General features: G+C 35.4%; 2 protein-coding genes across 2 annotated transcripts; one reads left to right on the top strand and one right to left on the bottom strand.

Annotated features, from left to right (window-relative positions):
• The first annotated feature begins 308 nt into the window (after positions 1-308).
• LOC132635367 (pentatricopeptide repeat-containing protein At1g31920) lies at positions 309-2,395 on the top strand. Its single transcript, XM_060351733.1, has one exon. It carries the CDS (start codon positions 531-533, stop codon positions 2,349-2,351), a length of 1,821 nt encoding a protein of 606 aa, XP_060207716.1. The 5' UTR covers positions 309-530; the 3' UTR covers positions 2,352-2,395.
• Positions 2,396-2,549: 154 nt separating this feature from the next.
• Positions 2,550-11,170, bottom strand: LOC132635368 (phosphomevalonate kinase, peroxisomal). The gene is given in 10 exon segments (XM_060351734.1): positions 2,550-3,196; positions 3,773-3,895; positions 5,061-5,288; positions 5,613-5,717; positions 8,652-9,005; positions 10,062-10,114; positions 10,241-10,350; positions 10,737-10,834; positions 10,986-11,141; positions 11,144-11,170. Coding segments are annotated over 10 exon segments (1,521 nt in total). The 3' UTR covers positions 2,550-2,929.
• Positions 11,171-17,908: the final 6,738 nt, after the last annotated feature.

Below are 17,908 nucleotides of genomic sequence, written 5' to 3'. Positions count from 1 at the left end.
TTTTTTTTTCATCCCTTCGTGACATGGGATATGGGGAAAATGGGTTCCACCGGCAGGGCACAATAATTTTTTTTTTCTTTTTCTTCATTTTTTTTCTTGGCACAAGTGTAGATTATTGTAATTTGTGCTGACCAATGAAATTGGTAGACCACTTACCAAAAGTACAATAGGAGTGGCTCCTTATATTTTTGAGGTATATCTTCCATATTAGTAATTCCATACTTTGTGGACCCATATTCTCAAAAACATTATCCTATCAACTTCTACGTGTCTCATGACTTGGCAGATTTTTTCTGGTTCAAATTCACTTTCCAAATCTCATGGATGAGAGCTCACCTTCCAAATGTCCCAATCAAGAAAACTTTCAAGATTCCCAGCTACTTTCAATTCTTTTCCAATTCCAAAATTTTCTTTTGCAAAATTTTAATACTACACTAGTGAGTTTATTAGTTCATCAAGCTCAAAAATTCTTAAAATTTTCTCAAAGAGTGTATCTTTGTCCATTTTTTAGTAAATGATGGTGTAAAAACATGATGGTGGGGACTTCAGTCCTTAATAAGACTCCACTGCTGATACCTCAAGAAGATCATGCAAAAGCCCCAGACTTCAACTTCAGCTTGAAGGAACAAGAATGGATTTCTATGATCAAGAAATGCAACAACATGAAGGAATTGAAGCAAGTTCATGGCCAAATCTTGAAACTTGGATTTATTTGTAGCTCTTTCTGTGCAGGCAATCTTTTATCCACTTGTGCACTTTCAGAATGGGGCAGCATGGACTATGCTTGTTCGATTTTCGGCGAGATAAGTGATCCAGGTTCATTTGAATACAACACTGTAATAAGAGGATATGTCAAGGATATGAACTTGGAAGAAGCTCTACTTTGGTATATTCATATGATTGAAGATGAGGTTAAACCAGATAATTTCTCATATCCTACACTTCTTAAGGTATGTGCTCGATTTCGGGCAAACAAAGAAGGAAAGCAGATTCATGGACAAATTTTAAAGTTTGGACATGAGGATGATGTGTTTGTGCAGAACAGTTTGATCAATATGTATGGAAAGTGTGGAGAGATTAAAGAATCTTGCATTGTCTTTGACCAAATGGATCAAAGGACTATAGCTTCTTGGAGTGCACTTATTGCAGCTCATGCTAATTTTGGACTATGGTCTGAGTGCCTTAAAGTTTTTGGTGAAATGAACTCTGAGGGGTGTTGGAGGGCAGAGGAAAGTACATTGGTGAGTGTGATTTCTGCTTGTACTCATTTGGATGCCCTTGATTTTGGGACAGCCACACATGCACATCTTTTAAGGAACATGAGTGGTCTCAATGTTATAGTAGCGACTTCCTTAATAGATATGTATGTTAAATGTGGATGCATAGAGAAAGGTTTGTTTCTCTTTCAAAGAATGGCAAACAAGAATCAGATGTCTTATAGTGCCATAATATCAGGGCTGGCCTTGCACGGGCGCGGACAGGAAGCTCTAAGGATCTACCATGAAATGCTCAAAGAAAGAATAGAACTAGATGATGTTGTTTATGTTGGTGTTTTGAGTGCTTGTAGTCATGCTGGATTGGTTGAAGAAGGGCTAAAATGTTTTGACAGGATGAGACTGGAGCATCGGATAGAGCCAACAATTCAGCATTATGGGTGCATGGTTGATCTCTTGGGGCGAGCTGGGAGGCTCGAGGAAGCTTTGGAGCTCATCAAGGGCATGCCAATGGAGCCAAACGACATCTTATGGAGAAGTCTGCTAAGTGCTTGCAGAGTTCATCGGAATGTTGAGTTGGGAGAAGTAGCAGCCAAGAATCTTTTCAAGTTGAACTCAAGAAATGCTAGTGACTATGTGATGCTTAGCAATATGTATGCACAAGCTAAAATGTGGGAAAAGATGGCTGCAATTCGGATAAAAATGGTTAATGAAGGGATAAGTCAAGTACCTGGTTCTTGCTTGGTTGAAGTAAACAGGAAATTCTACAAGTTTGTGTCACAAGATAGGTCACATACCTGCAATCATGAGGTCTACGAGATGCTTCACCAAATGGAATGGCAACTGAAATTTGAAGGGTATTCACCAGATACATCATTGGTACTGTTTGATGTAGATGAAGAAGAGAAGAGGCAAAGATTGAGCACTCATTGTCAAAAGCTGGCAATTGCATTTGCACTTATAAGAACATCGCAAGGTTCTCCTCTAAGGATAGTGAGAAATGTCAGAATGTGTAGTGATTGTCACACATACACTAAACTTATTTCCATGATTTACGGAAGGGATATCGTTGTTAGGGACAGAAATCGGTTCCACCATTTCAAAGATGGAACTTGCTCTTGTAAAGACTACTGGTGAATACATATTCTTTTACCCTTAGAACTTCCCTTTCTTTATTACAATTCATATTTTCTGTAGTTCAAAGACGTAACAATATTAGAAACTACCTTTAGAATCATCCCAGATAAGGGATTTCCACAAAGAGCGCTTTTGCCTCATAGCAAAAACTAAAATCTAGTTCTTTAGTGGATGAGAACAGGGTGAAAAGAGCAGGGAAATTGAAGAGGAATCATATAATCCTGTTTAGAGGCGCTTTCACTGCTGAAGCCAAATATTTGATCCACATAACTTGACAACAATCAATTCAAATAATAAAGTAAAAAGGAAATTTAATTCCAACAAGATCTATTTTTCGACTCAATGATCCGTAAGACTAGAGCAGGCTCTCATTTGGCGCTTATTTTTTCGTGGCAAATATTTGCCCTCTTCAAACAATAGAAGGTCACTGTGACCTTACAGTTTTGAAACCTCAACCTAGCTGATAAATCCTACCTGAACTGGAAAAGTAACCTATACATTCTAAAATTTTAAAGATCTCATTTTATAGTCATATAGCACTATTAAAACACTGCAAGTGATCCCCAACTTCCAGATCATTATTCAAGCTGAATTGAAGAAACAGCTGCAGTAATTTCCTTTGCTCGAGGATCACTGTTTTCCAACGACACGCCATTAGGATCTTCTCTTACTAGCATCGCGAGAACATTGAGGGAACTCCAAGCTTGAGTAACATTTTTGCTTGAAGCCCCCAAGGTGACTGCAAACACCGCATCAAATCCACCAGCACCAGGAATGCCAGCCAACAAAACTCCCTCCATATTCATTGTAGCATCAAGTAGCTGAGATTGTGATTCTGGTTCTATCTGTGAATTGTGTACAAGGTGAAAGAAATGGTCATTAACATGGAACAAGGCAACAGTGCACTGGACTCTTTAAAAGCTTTTGACCTTAATGTCAAGGTAGTCGAATATGTTCCTTGGGAAAATTGCAGTACAGTAAATTAGACGAAAAAAATAATTTTTTTTCAAGTGTTGGTTGAAAGCAAGAAGAAAGTTTAAATTAAAAAAAACCATCTTCCTACAAAATTTCTAAACTTTGCAACAGATGTAGGAATTTGAATTGGAACCTACTTTTTTCTCATTTACAAGTTATTTTCCTCTACGCATAAAATAAAGTTACTTTTTCATTTACTTCATTTAACACTTTTTACTCTTACTTTTTTGGACATCTATCGAAATCCTAAGGAAATGGAGACTATAATTTCATATAGAAGTTGTCTGGAGATTAAATTCTTCATAGACAAATCCTGTTTTTGCATAATTGAGATAAGAGTCATGTCTTGATAAATTTTCACCTTAAGTAATTCATACAGAAGTGGGGAATGAGAAGAGAAAGAAACGAGAAAAATGTATCTAGTTACATAGTACTTGATAACTTACTGGAATTCCAGCAGCTTCTCCCATCTTGCGCATCTGATACCTAATCCGAAGCATAGCATCTCGAGCTCCTAATAATTCTTTAACAATTTCTGCTTGAGTGGGTTCATTTGCTTTCTCCAACCACTGTTCATGGTTAAAAACAGAAGAACTCAAATTCCCAAATTGAAAAAGAATCTCCAAATATTCTATGGATAGAATGTCACAATTATACCAAAAAGTTATTAGAATCCTGTAAATATTTCAAATTTTGGCTTATAAATGTAATCAGACCCTTGAGATGTTCTCTTTTTGGTATTCTGTTAATTGAATTAAAAAAATAGCTAACTGGTTGATCTCAAGTATGGTCCTTATGACAGGCAGGACAAAATTCAAATTGAATAATTATATTAGCCTTCACTTCTGCAAGGTAACTGTACGAAGGAGTTATTTGATATGGGACATCAGAGGGACAGCTTCACTAATCAGAATGAGATGGCAAAATGTTAATGGAGATAGACATAAATCGGCCATCAGATGTAAAACAAGATCAGGACTCGCAGAAAAATGCTGAAGCAGGAGGACTATGAAGAGAAAGGTGGAGCACCCAAAAATTGATGGGATGAAAGTTAGGAGTAAGTGGATCCACTGCCTCAGAAATGCTAGGCAATCTGTAAAATTCGAATCAAAAGCTCATCCATTGCTCCTTAAACTTGGGAAAGGATTGGTAGAACTACAAAGAGTTTTGAGAATTTTTTAATTTTTTTTTGGTTTTGAGCAAGATCAAAAAAGCTGAAAATTGGTGTTGGTATTGCTGGAGGTAAAAAGGGCACAAGAAAACGACGGGGTAGAGAAAGAGGGAAGACATGAACTTATGAAGTTGAGGAGTTCTACACCATGTCAAAAAAGGGAACAGTAAAAACGAAAAGGAAAACCGGAACCAGGAGGGAATTTTTTACCTCCAACCCATGTCTTTGAATTGCATTTGCTATCTGGTTTAATTAGCTGTAGGATATGAATTTTTCATCTATTAAGCAGTAGATTTTTTCGTATGCTTTATAAATGAAATTGACTTATTAAGGCGGCAAAGATAACAATCACTATGACTAGGAATATCCTCCAGTCAACTTAGTGAGGTTACATAAGACAAAATTGCAGCATATTCAACACCCGGGGTATTAAATTACACCTTCCCAGAACATATTAGCATTTAAGAGGTGTCAAGAGTAGTTACCACCTGCCATTTATGATAAAATGAGGCAAAACTTCAATTCCAGATAGAACTAGATTTTGAGCTCCACAAGAATTTTACCTTTTCAGCAGGAAGCAGGCTGCATGCATTGATGATGCATTCATAAGCATTATAATGTCTCTCTGCCAATTTACTTAAGGTATTTAGGTGCACTTCAAGAGCAGAGTTTCCTTCCGACAACCTTCTCCATGTTTCTAGAGAATCCTGAGGGTCAGACCTCTGCCATTTCTTAACAGCCCCAACCATTGATGGTGTGGAAGATCCTCCACTGCCTGGTTCTCCAAGTAACTGCAAGTGCCCAGCTATTAGCTCCAACAACTTAAAAGAAGAAACAGCGTGTCACATAAAATTAACACTTTAATCTTGAGACAACTTCTGCTGCAGTAGGATGCCTTGGGAGAGCAAGAACGAATCCATTAAAATTGCAAGTATAAGGTAAAAAATTTCAGTCGGGCAACATCTTCAGTTATAACGTTTATACAGCCAATCACGTGATTCAATCAAAGAGGGGCAGCAAAACCATGCTAGGTTGGATTATAGCGGTTGAGCAATCCATTATTCTTAACCAGATAAACATTCATAAAGTCGTGGAATACAAAATAACAGACTCACTAAAGTCATTAAAGGAGGCAATGAAAACTTGGTCCTCTCATGATCCCACTTGGCTTTTAGGACATCATCAATGACTTCTGTGAGTGGTGTTGCCATACCTGCATTCTGCTAACCAAAAGAATGTCAGAACAGTTGTGAAACTAGATTCGACAAGATTCAGATGCAAATCCACAAATCTCATCACTCCGTATAGCAATTAGCAAATGTGGATGGGATGAAATCTGCCCGAATGAGGATTTATATAGCCGACACCAATTACTTTGGTAAATGAGGTATAGTTGATTGATTGATTGATTGAAGATAAACTATTCCTTCATGTTTACTGAAGAATTGATATAAACAGGTACCAAATGCCTCATAAGTTTCAGCTGACACGTAATAGAAACCCTGGCAGCTTTCCTTAATCTTATACAGGTAGAGATCAGGAAAAGAACCAACGGCTATTAATTGTTGACAAAGAAATAAGTTTATACAGATAATCAAAAGTGATGTGACAATTAGCAAAACCCAACAGCTCAATTCATATTGACGTGTCATGCACTTCTCAATCCAGCAACATGAGCTTTAGACTGGAGGAAAAATGATATAACCCCTAAGGTAATTTTCTAGAGACCAAATCTAAGATTTGGGTGACAGTTAGGTTAGAGGTGGTTATAGCATAACTATTTCTCTGACACAGCTCCTAGGAATAGGTTCTGAGGCAATTTCTTTGCATGTAAAACGATCAACATTCTGAAGATTGAAGAACATTTCAAACCTCACTTACCACTCCTCCAATTACCACTTCCGTTTTTGTTCTTCAGAAAAATGCCTACAGATAACTGCAACCCCTGGTATAAACTGGGCCTTGGGTGACCAAGCTATATTTTAGCACCACTGAAGTATGTATTATCGAGCCTTTGAGTTGAAGGCTTATATCCCTACAGAGCCCACTCATTATCTACAAATTACTTGCACCAAAGCCGTGCATCCATGCCAACTAAAATGATACATTCCTAAAAGTTCTATGACAAAAGGATCTATAACATGGTCTACCAATAATTTACTTTACCACGAAAAGGGTACAGCAGCTCGTAACTATATACCACTCTCTAAGCCTAGAATGTCCAGTAAGCAGCATGAATTTTCTACCTTTCTGACCTTTGTAATTCCAGAGAGACTGTATCATAGTTAACATTACCTAAAGAATAGCACCTCGCAGCAATGGAAACGACATTTGAATGATGAGATACATTCTTGTTTTCTTCTTATTTTTAGTAACTGAGAAATCCATGAGAGCCGGCTGGCTCATGGTCTAAAACTTGGTGGATAAAGACCCGCCCTCTACCCTTCTTAACAACTAGGCTTTTGGTCCGTCACATGGTTCGAACTCGTGACGTGGACCTAATCTACACAATCCACATATCATATGTAGACTCTTACCATTTAACCAAAGCCCTAGGGGCTTGAATGATGTGATACATTCATCATCTTCATATGAGGTTATCTCAATTTGGAAGGAGTACATTAACTTTATTATCACCTCTCAGGACAAAGGCTATGTAATTAACAAGGGCTGGAATGGCAACCCTTCTGAAGGAGATTGAGGGTTTTACTGGTACCTTAACTCTAAGTTGCTCGGACTCAGGTGTGGGTATCCGATACGGGTACGGATCCGAGTGTCAGATTCAGCAAAATCTAAATTTTAAGATTCAGGGGTGCGGATCTGGGTATGGATACGGGTGCGGGGATTCGGCTAAGAAAATTCAAATATATAAAAAGTAGAGCTACAAATGTTGAGAGATATTCTATGAAAAACTTACATGTATATTCTCTGAAACACGAAGCAGCAAAAATGAGACAAAAGTACTAGAGTATAATATTGAAGGTATGTCATTTCCCTTATCTTAAATCTGTTTTATCTTTAATTTTGAGAAACCAAAATCTCAATTTTCCCCCAAATTTGTCGATGGACTCCGGTCAAAGTATCCGAACTTGGTTGACTGTATCCCGGACGTAGCCCGCTCCAACTTAGCCTTAACTGAGTCAGACACCTTGAGATGGAGACATACTATGGATGGAGTTTTTTCAGTTAGCAAGATCTATAAGAAGGAGATCAGTGTAGAAGTGGGGAACTGTACAAGGACTTGGAAGAATATCTAGAAAAGTTTGGCGCCAACTAAGGTGAAATGCTTCACATGGTTGGTGGCTAAAAGCGCTTGTCTCACCCATGAAGTATTACAGGAGAAGGGCTTTGCCAGTAGTGACCAGATGCTTTTTGTGTAATGAGATGATGAAACCAACAACCACCTATTCCTTCATTGCAAATTTACTGCTCAAATATAGAGTATGTTTTTTAGTCTCACAGAGATCAAGTGAACAATGCCTGAACATACTGCAAATCTGATGAGTTGCTGGATCTGAAGAGGGGGTAGCAAAACTCAGAAAAAGTGGTCGAGGATTATACCTTCCTGCATTTGGTGGGATGTATGGAAGGAAAGGAATGGTAGATGCTTTGAAGATAAAATCAATTCCATACATACAGTGAAATGGAATTGTATCGTATCATTATTCTTTTGGTGTAAAGAGGATTGTATAGAGGAAGTAGATGAACTAGTAGATTTCTTAGGAGCTTCGTAAATCTGTTTCTCCTTACTTTTTTTTTTCTGTCTTGTTTTGGAGGTGGCCACCATACCCTGGATGATGAGGAATACAACAGTACCAGTTTCAAAAAAACAAAAATGTGTGGGTGGGTGGGTGGGTGGGGGGGCTTGAATGATGCGAGATATTCATCATCTTCATATGAAGTTATTCAATTTAGAAAGAGTACATTAACTTTATTATCACCTCTTAGGAAAAAGCTATCTAATTCAGCCATGGACTATTAGTGAGCTTCAAAGAGTAAGTTTTTGGCAGATTTAATTATAATATATATATATATATATAAACAGACTAAGGGTATTTCCTGTAACCGAGATTCTGAGAGTACTTACAAAACTACTTTATCCATGAGCAAACTATGTCAACAAATTAAACAAATAGATGGAAAGTGAAGAAGACCTGAGCAGAGGAGAGCACTTCAGGCGAAAACCGGATATAGCGCTGACTGCCATAAACTGCAGAACTAACATCAAACCCGCTGCCAACTTTACCCTGTGCAATGCAATGAGCGGTTTGAGCTATCACATGAACTACATCAACATCAGCCAAAGAGGAGAGGTTCACAACGCCAAGATAATGAAGCACGGATGCAACAACTGCAGTTGTCATAGCTGCTGATGACCCTAATCCAGTCTTTGCAACTTCAGGCTTGCGATTCTCTCCAGTTGATTCTTCTGCATTAAAGGTGATTGAAGCGAAAGGTGGAAGGGAAGCCAATGATTCAGGTGTAAGAGGGAGCCCACGTGCTTCAATCTACATTAATAATCAACAAAGCGGTCTCCATTATTATCAAACAAGAGAATACAGGAAGACTAGCTTGTAGCATAACATCTTGGACTATATCTTAGCTTGTGCAGCAGAGAATTCCACGATGTAACATGATAGAAAGTTGAATATTGCAGTCATGAAAATTATAAAGTAGTAATCCGATTATCCGAGTTGACCAGTTCCCGCCACACAAAATCCCCGTATCATTGTCATTGCAATTTCTTGTCCCTATAGTCCAGTACTAAGTCAACGTGATCAAGATATATGAGTTTCAAAAATAAGATGACGTGGATAATTGAAAGAAAGCTTGTATCATTTTTTGTTTTGATATTCTGTAAAAAATCCTTCTACAATTGTTTTATATTCCAAACAAGATCCTATATCTTGATTGATAAATCTAATTAGCAGGAATCTGTTTCCATGGGTGAAGTAAATCTCACAAATGTTAAGTTCACTTGGTGTGTGACTAACCACTCCTTTTTTTTTTATTAAGCACCGGGTGTCCGAGGCTCTTTGAGCCCCGACTAATCCCGGGGGTGCACAGGCCCTCGGCAAGGAGTTTCCCGCAAGTGCACCACGGGTAATTCAGGGTTTTACCCAGTCCGATGGCCCTCAGAAATTGTTTGCACCCAGTGGGTTTCGAACTTGAGACCCAGTGGGTTTATAACTTCTGTATCTGTGACTTCTACTCAATTTGTCCATTCTAGTCATACTTTATGTCAAACTTACGAATTTCAACATCAATCATTCATAAATTAACTTGGCGTACTATTTTTCCATTAAACCATTCAACTATTGGGCAAACCTAATTAAAAAAACTGGTAGGGCATTATAAAAGCTCGTATGATACGTCTTTCCTGACCCAATAGTAAATCTTGAGACAGCTGCCACAAATTAGAGCATATTATGTTAAACAACTTTGGGTACAGTTATTAGTGATTATCAAATTTCACTTCATGCAGAACAAGCTGCAGGTAATCATCTGTCACTGAACTACATGCCATTTTGGAAATATAAGTAAGCTCTAAATTCTAAAAGCACCTGATTCCGGTACGAATAGAACTCATTGCAACCCAAGATAGTTATGTCGAGACCTGCATGGATAATGCAGTTGGGACATTATTTTTCTAATTCCTTTAATAATAGATTATGCGGTAAAGTCCCATATTCAAGAAATGTCATCATCATCAAATAAGAAAGGTGATAGTGAAAGAAATTACCCTGCAGAAGTAGTTTCTGCAATGTGTCCTTCTTATCTTTGTCAAGTGTTGCATGGGCTGCAGCAATAGCATATTGCACCGCATGTTCTACAAAGGGGTTTCTTGATTCTCTGGTGTTCGACAAAAAATATAAGTTATATTGCTAGCCATTTAAATGACTAACATAATCATGTTTAAATAAAACAGATCAAATTAATCAAGAATACAGTAGCCAGGTTACATGTAATACTTCAAAAAACAAATCTCAGCAAATTCACAAACTTTTTTGATAAAATAAATATTATTACTAGTGATGGGGTAAACTCCTGTATACCAAAAAGTAGACAACCTACACCAAAATATGGTTCTGTACAAAAGAAACCCAATCATCAACACACATAGAGACCTCATGGCACGTGGATATACCAAAAAGAAACTAGAAACAAGAGACGATTTTGCAAATTCACAAACATAAAAGATAAACATTATTTCCACTAATGAGACTTAAATTACTTGCCTTGAAGAAACAGGCTGAAGCTTTAAGTGTTTAAGAGACAGTTTATACATGGTTTCTCGTGCCATCTGAGGGGAAGTCAATTTAACATCTGTCCATGCCTGAAAACGAACAAGAAAACTACCTTACAGGGGGAAAAGGCGGAGGGGAATACAAAAAGAAGCGCTTCTCAAGAAAAGAGAAGGAAAAAGAAATGGTCATACATACTTCAGATAAATGATCATTCAGTTAAGTGCAGCAAATATCACTCACCCATGCCCAACTTTCAGGTTTGATTTCTTCATAAAGTGGCTTCACAATAGCATAAAAACGAGCATTTGTGCTAAGTACAACACCAGCATTAGGTCTCTCTAAAACAAGATAACCTCCGGTCATCAAAACCTTTCCAGGAGCAGAGGCAACACTGTTTAGTCACCAATAAGCCGAAAATCAGACATATTATTGCATACAAAAGCTACTAGATTATAAAGTAACATAAAATGGAATAATCCAAAGGATAAACATCCCAAACTTACACTGCCATTATTTAACAATTCTCAGTTTGTAAAGCTTGAAATATGCAATCCAAGACAGATAAGCTGCGAATACAAAGTACCCAATATTATACTTGTTTTTCTTGGGAAAAGTACAAAGAAACAAAATGAAGCATAACAAAGAACAAATCCCTTCCAATTTAATTCAACAACAACAACAACAAATATGCCTTAAAAACCCAAACTAGCTGGGATCAGCTATATCAATCCTCCATTCTGCTCCATTTCGACCTATTTCATTTCTATTTCTAACCAAACTACAAAGGTTACTACTTCCTTTATCACAAAAAGAATGTCACTTTCTATATTTAAAAACAATTAAAGTACATTTTTTTTTATTTTACCCTTAACGAGATGATTTATAACCACACAAATGTCTAAAGCTTGTTCTAAATCACAAGTTTCAACAGTCCTTCGTTGTTTCTTAAACCCCATGTCTAGTCAAATAGTGACACATAAATTGGTATAGAGGGAGTAACAAAAACTGAACCAGATGTAAGTTAACCACCACAACAAAACCTTAATCCCAACTAATATGATGTAAAATCAACAAAAAGGGAGATCTTTGATTTCACTACAATAACTTGTTATACTGGAGATAAAGCATCTATGCTGGTATAATTCAACATGGGTTCCTCTAAAATCCTCAAACAAAACATTTCAACAAGCTAAACTCAAAAGTTTCCACCACAATAATCATCTAGACCTGACTCAAAGAGTGAGAAAACGAATAAAGGGCAAATCTTTTACACTTTAAAATTTCAAACAAAGTTGAAAGTGCAAAGTCCACTTGACAATTTCAAGAAATTTTCAAGATTGACGAGTGATCATTTATATAATGTCACAGAGATATAAAAAGTGTGAAAAAAAGATACTTGCTTTGATGGGTTTATGGGGTGTGCTGCTATTAGCTATATGACTGATTGGCAGACTTGATAAGAACTTATGTGCAGACATCATTTCTTGGTAACAGATTTACTTTCTTTTTCAACTGAGAACCGAACAAAAAGGGATAGGGTCAGTTAGTCCATCTATTGTACTGCTGGGACTTATTTGCATTTTCAAAGTCTTCTCAGTAGGCGTCAGGACATGCGATTTCATGTTATGATTTCAAGTGATGAGATGAAATCAGCATTTGGACATTCGATTTTATCTCCTCAAATCATCCAAAAAGGCATGATTTGGGTTAAAATCATGATTTTAAAATTTTTAAATATAAAACTTGACCCATAAATTTATATTTTATAAAAAAACTTATAAGTCCAAAAAGGCATGATTTGGAATTTCAATCATGATTTTAAAACTTTTAAATATAAGATTTGACCCATAAATTTATATTTTAAAAAATAAAAATCATAAGTTGGTAGATATTTTTAATTGCTCCTACCGACCATTTACCAACCTCATTAACTTCTATCAACCATTATTGATGTTCATACAGTGTGGGAGGATTATATTAAAGAGTAGTTACATTAATATTCATATTAAATTTTCTTTTTTATTTAACTAAAGTTTGATCAATTGATGTTGTATTTTTTAGAAATCTATTTTAGTAACGTATTAATTTTGTTATGAACTATGACTTGCTTATTTGGTAAGATTGTATAAGAATTGGGAAAGTTTTGATAGTTTTCACAACTTGTGGGAGTTTTATGTCTATAAGAAAAAATACAACTTAAGAAATTCAAATTGCATGTCCAAACATGATTTCATCTCATGATTTCAAACTCATCAGCTCCTGTTTGGTCATATATTGCGGGAGCATATTTTGAAGATTTATTTTCAAATCTTTGTTTGGCCATAAAAACTTGACAGATTTTGAAAACAAATCTCAAATTCTGGCTCAAACTTGTTTTTGGCCCAAGACCTATATTTTAGCCTTTTCAAAACTTTTAAAAACTATCTCAATTTTTTACATTTTAAAAAGGCAAAATTTCTCAAATGACTACTTTATTGTAGCTTCCTACCATTTGTAACTACCCTTTTTAATATTACCATTCATAGCTAAAAATCAGCTGATTTGTGTATGTTTTCGGATGTATTTGTTGTCAGCAAATACATCAGCATACGGTAAAAAGGGAACAACTTCCTTTATTTTAGCCTCTAAACGTGGTGATATTAAATGACAAATCAATATATTTTTTACCTTCCTTTCCACAAAAAAAGCTGTAATATTCCCTTTCCTTACACGTATCTCTTCTTCCATTCATTCTTAAACAGTCAAAAACGTAAAAAAAATTCAAATTTCAAATTAAAATCTTCAACACATCTGAAATTACAGTAACAAACACAAACACGTCAAATCATCAGGTATTTCGTGCAAAAACACCTTTTTTCATTTCACAAAATTTCGTCTATTCAATTTGTATATATGTGATTTCAATTTTTTTCTTGGATCCTAATGTGAGAGTTGTTTTATTCTTCTGATTTTTTTTTTTCTGTCTTCATCACTGATATTCGAAAATAATGAGGTAATCTCATTGTAAGCGTGTCAATGAATGAATAATGCGTTTGAAAATTTCGGTTGAAAGTATGTTAATGTACATGAATGGTTAGGAATCCAAAAAAAAGGATCCAGTTCATATCTTTTATTTTTCAGAAGCTAAACTATGTTTTTCTGAACTACCATGTATATAAGTAGCAATTTATGCTAAAACTAAGTATTTCTGAAGTGTCAAAATATATGTATCTTATATTCCAATATGTTTTCTCTTTTACACGTTCCAATAACTTTTCGAAGTGTTCAGGAATAACTTTCCGAAGATCCAGTTCATATCTTTGTTGTTCCTCAATCTAAACTATGTATTTCTGAATTGTAATTCAATATCTAAACCATGTATTTCTGTACAATGTTAACTGAACCGTGTTTACTATATATTTTTATAATATCCAAACTATGTATTTATGAACTGTCTAAACTATGTATTTCTGAATTATGTATATCTGAACTATATAAACTATGTATTTGTCAACTATTTTTCATATCAGTTTATGTTATACTATGTATTTGTCAACAAGGGTATGGTTATTGAGTGTAATCCAATATGTGTATGTTATATTAGATTTATTAGTGAGTAATTCTAATTTGTATAAATTATTTAATTTTAAACGTGAATCTTATGTAGGGCATACATATTACAGGTTTTATGTTGACACAGTGATTCAAGGATTTTTTTTTTTTTTATATAAAATGGCCAATATAACCTCATTGATTAGACACTCTGGTATTTGGAACGATGAGAATAAATACATCAATTACAAAATAGATGATGTGACCTTCAAGGAGTATTTGACGTATGAGGAATTGTTACAAACAGTTGCAACACAATTGAATTTGGACACGAAAATGAAAAACATAAGCATAAAATAGATGGTTGAAGGTGATTGTATTCCAATAGAAATTCACAATGACATGGGTGTTAGGGTGTATGTGGAACTGAAGAAAGAGAACAAAGCATTACCAATGTACCCATTATGTATCATTACAACTGATAGAAGCATGGAGATATGTATATCGGATGAGAGTTGTGTTGAAGGTGATTATTTGCAAATCGGATACACGAATCAAACAGTTGGTTCCCATGATTTTGCATCATCAAGTTGTGGAAAGGCTGATTTGTTATTCGAAAACAACAAGGGTATGGTTATTGATGACAAGAACCAAAAAGTAGTTGCCGTCGATCAAGTATACAAGGATAAAGATACATTAAAATTTGTGATGGTGAATTATGCAATTACGAATAGGTTCAACTATCGGACAGAAAGGAGCAATGCAATAAGGTAGTAAATGTGCATTTGTTTATGTATTTTGCAACTGTGCGTTGTTATGTATTTGAACCGTGACAGTGTATGTTTGTTAATTTGTACGAGTGGAGGTATTTCTCAGCATGTGTATGTTTATTATAAAGTAGAATCAATACTGATTTGTATGTATTTGTATTCATAAATAATGTATTTGGTCTGATTTGCATTTGATTAACTTATTTACATATGGTAAAGTTACTCATCTGTCCTTTTGTATTAATAAAACAAGAATAAATACATTACTGATGCATTTTACATTAATATGTTTTTTATTTATTTATTTATTTCTCTTGTTTTTTTGTTGTAGCTACACTCTTGTGTGCGTATCAGGAGAGTGTGATTGGAAATTCAGGGCGTCAAGTGTCGGTAAGTCAGGAATGTTTAGAGTTAGGGAGTTTCAAGACAAACATACATGTCCATTGAAGGAAAAGGTTTATTCTCAATGCCAAGCTACAAGTCGGTTGATAAGTGGGATTGTCAAACCAAAAATATCAAATCATAAGAGGAAATATACGCCTAAAGACATTGCGAAGGACGTCAAAAATGATTTCGGAATGGATGTGTCGTACATGGTTGCTTGGCGGGCCAAAGAAAGGGAGATGAACGATTTAATGGGTGAACCGGCTGATTCTTATAAAAGATTTAATGGGTGAACCGGCTGATTCTTATAAAAGACTACCTGGATATCTATACATTTTGGATAAGACTTATCCGGGTTCACATATCAGAATGCGTATTGTCTCGGCAAGCACATTAGACGGTGCAGGTATGTCAAAAAAAATACATATTAATTTATTACCTCAATATATATTTTATATGTTTTGGACAAATACAAAATGTATTATATTATATTTTATTTTTCTTCTTAACTGTATCTCCAGGCAACATACTTCCCTTAGCATGTGGTGTGATTGATTCCGAGAATGACAGATCATGGACGTGGTTTTTTGAGCGTTTCATAAAATCATATGGAATCAGAGAGAATATGTGTATCGTATCAGATAGGCATGAAAGTATAAATAAGGTTGTTTGTCGAATTTATCCAGAAGTTGCACATTATGCATGTATTTGGCATTTGTGGGGTAATGTATGTAAAAAATACAAGAAGAGTCATGATGTGCTGAGTCCTGTTTCTTATTCCATGGCAAAAGCATACACGCAGGATGATTTCGATGAGTTAATGGGAAAGGTTCAAAAGGTAAATATGCGCGTGGCAGAGTATTTGGAATCTGCTGGTAGAGAAAAGTGGGCTAGATTGTATGCATCTGTTAACCGAGGGTGGACAATGACTTCTAACATAGCAGAGTGCATTAACTGACATCTTCTAGCAGCAAGAGAACTGCCTATATATGACTTTCTCGAAGAAGTTAGAAGGATGTTTGGGAGATGGAATTACAATAACCGGAGAAATGGAACATACACATTCACTACACTCGGTAAAAAGTTTCAGAAAATGCTATCAATCAATGAGTATCTATGTCTACGAATGACGGTATGTTTCATTTTAATGCGTGTTATAATTTATTTGACAAACTTGTACTTGTACTTGTACTAATCTGGTGTTTCTATACATTATACATTTGTGTATTTGGAATCCATTTACAGTTAGTGTTAATGCAAATTATATGACTACCTTTAAAAAATGATATGTATTTGTTTAATTATTTGTTCATTTATTTTAAAAATTCTGAATGTTTCAATAACAAATACATGTAATATTTATTTTTTCAGGTAGAACCGTCAACAGAATTCGTGTACACAGTACATGATGGAGGACGACGATTCATTCTTAATTTGAATAGAAAAACTTGCAGTTGTCGTATGTTTCAACTAGATGAAATCCCCTGCCCGCATGCATGGGCTGTCATTAAAAAGAAAAATCTGGTTGCTGAGGATTATTGCTCTGATTTGTTCAAACCGGCGACCGTGTTGAAGACATATGATGTACCTGTGGATCCTTTACCCGACGAGCGTGAATGGAACATTCTCAACCACATCTTGGAGGATGTGGTTTTGCCCCCAAGATATAAGAGACCGCCTGGTAGGCCAAAGAAGAGGCGTGATAAGCCTTTAAATGAATTGTTGTTTGGAAAGGGCAGACATGCTTGCAGTACTTGTGGACAAGTTGGGCACAACAGACGTTCATGTAGTTTTGAGCCTCTGAGGAAGTGAATTTTTCTTGTGTTCCTATCCATTTAACTTTTTTACCAAAGATAGATTGGTTATTTAAGTATTTGAACACTTGTGTCAAAAACTTCCATTGACACTTGTCGTAGTATTATAGATATTTTTGCAATGAAATGAATGTCCCATTCAAAGTGACCTTAATTGAATTTTTTTTTTCACGATACGTATGGTGTTTTTTCAACATCAAAAAATAATGCGTACTTGGTAAAATAACATACATGTTATATCTGTAAAAATGATAAAGTTGTTTTTATTTTCGAAATTTTTTGGATTGGAGGATCGTAGTTGTGCTCGTAATGTCAACTTAAAATTATGTATTTATTGGCCTTCTGAAAAATGGTATAAATTGTAATAGAACATACATGGTTTTTGAAATTACACGGTGATGTTCATGTATTTTTAACACAAAAAAAAAAAAAAAAAAAAAAAAGGCAAACCATGCTCCGGTATGAAAATGGTGTTGTCTATTCAACCTCGTAGCACAGCATATGTGGTATAAAAACATACGTATTGTTTCCGAAATTGATGAAGATGGTTTATTTGAATTTTTTTTTAATTGAAATCATATAGTTGTGCTGGCCATATCAAATACGCAAGATGTGTTTATTAACCTAAAATATATCTAAAACATACATATTTTGTGAACCTGGG

This window comes from Lycium barbarum, chromosome 4, assembly GCF_019175385.1.
Source record: "Lycium barbarum isolate Lr01 chromosome 4, ASM1917538v2, whole genome shotgun sequence".
NCBI lineage: Eukaryota > Viridiplantae > Streptophyta > Magnoliopsida > Solanales > Solanaceae > Lycium > Lycium barbarum.
Note: the sequence above shows the minus strand (reverse complement) of the source record. Positions and strands in the feature narration are given on the sequence as shown.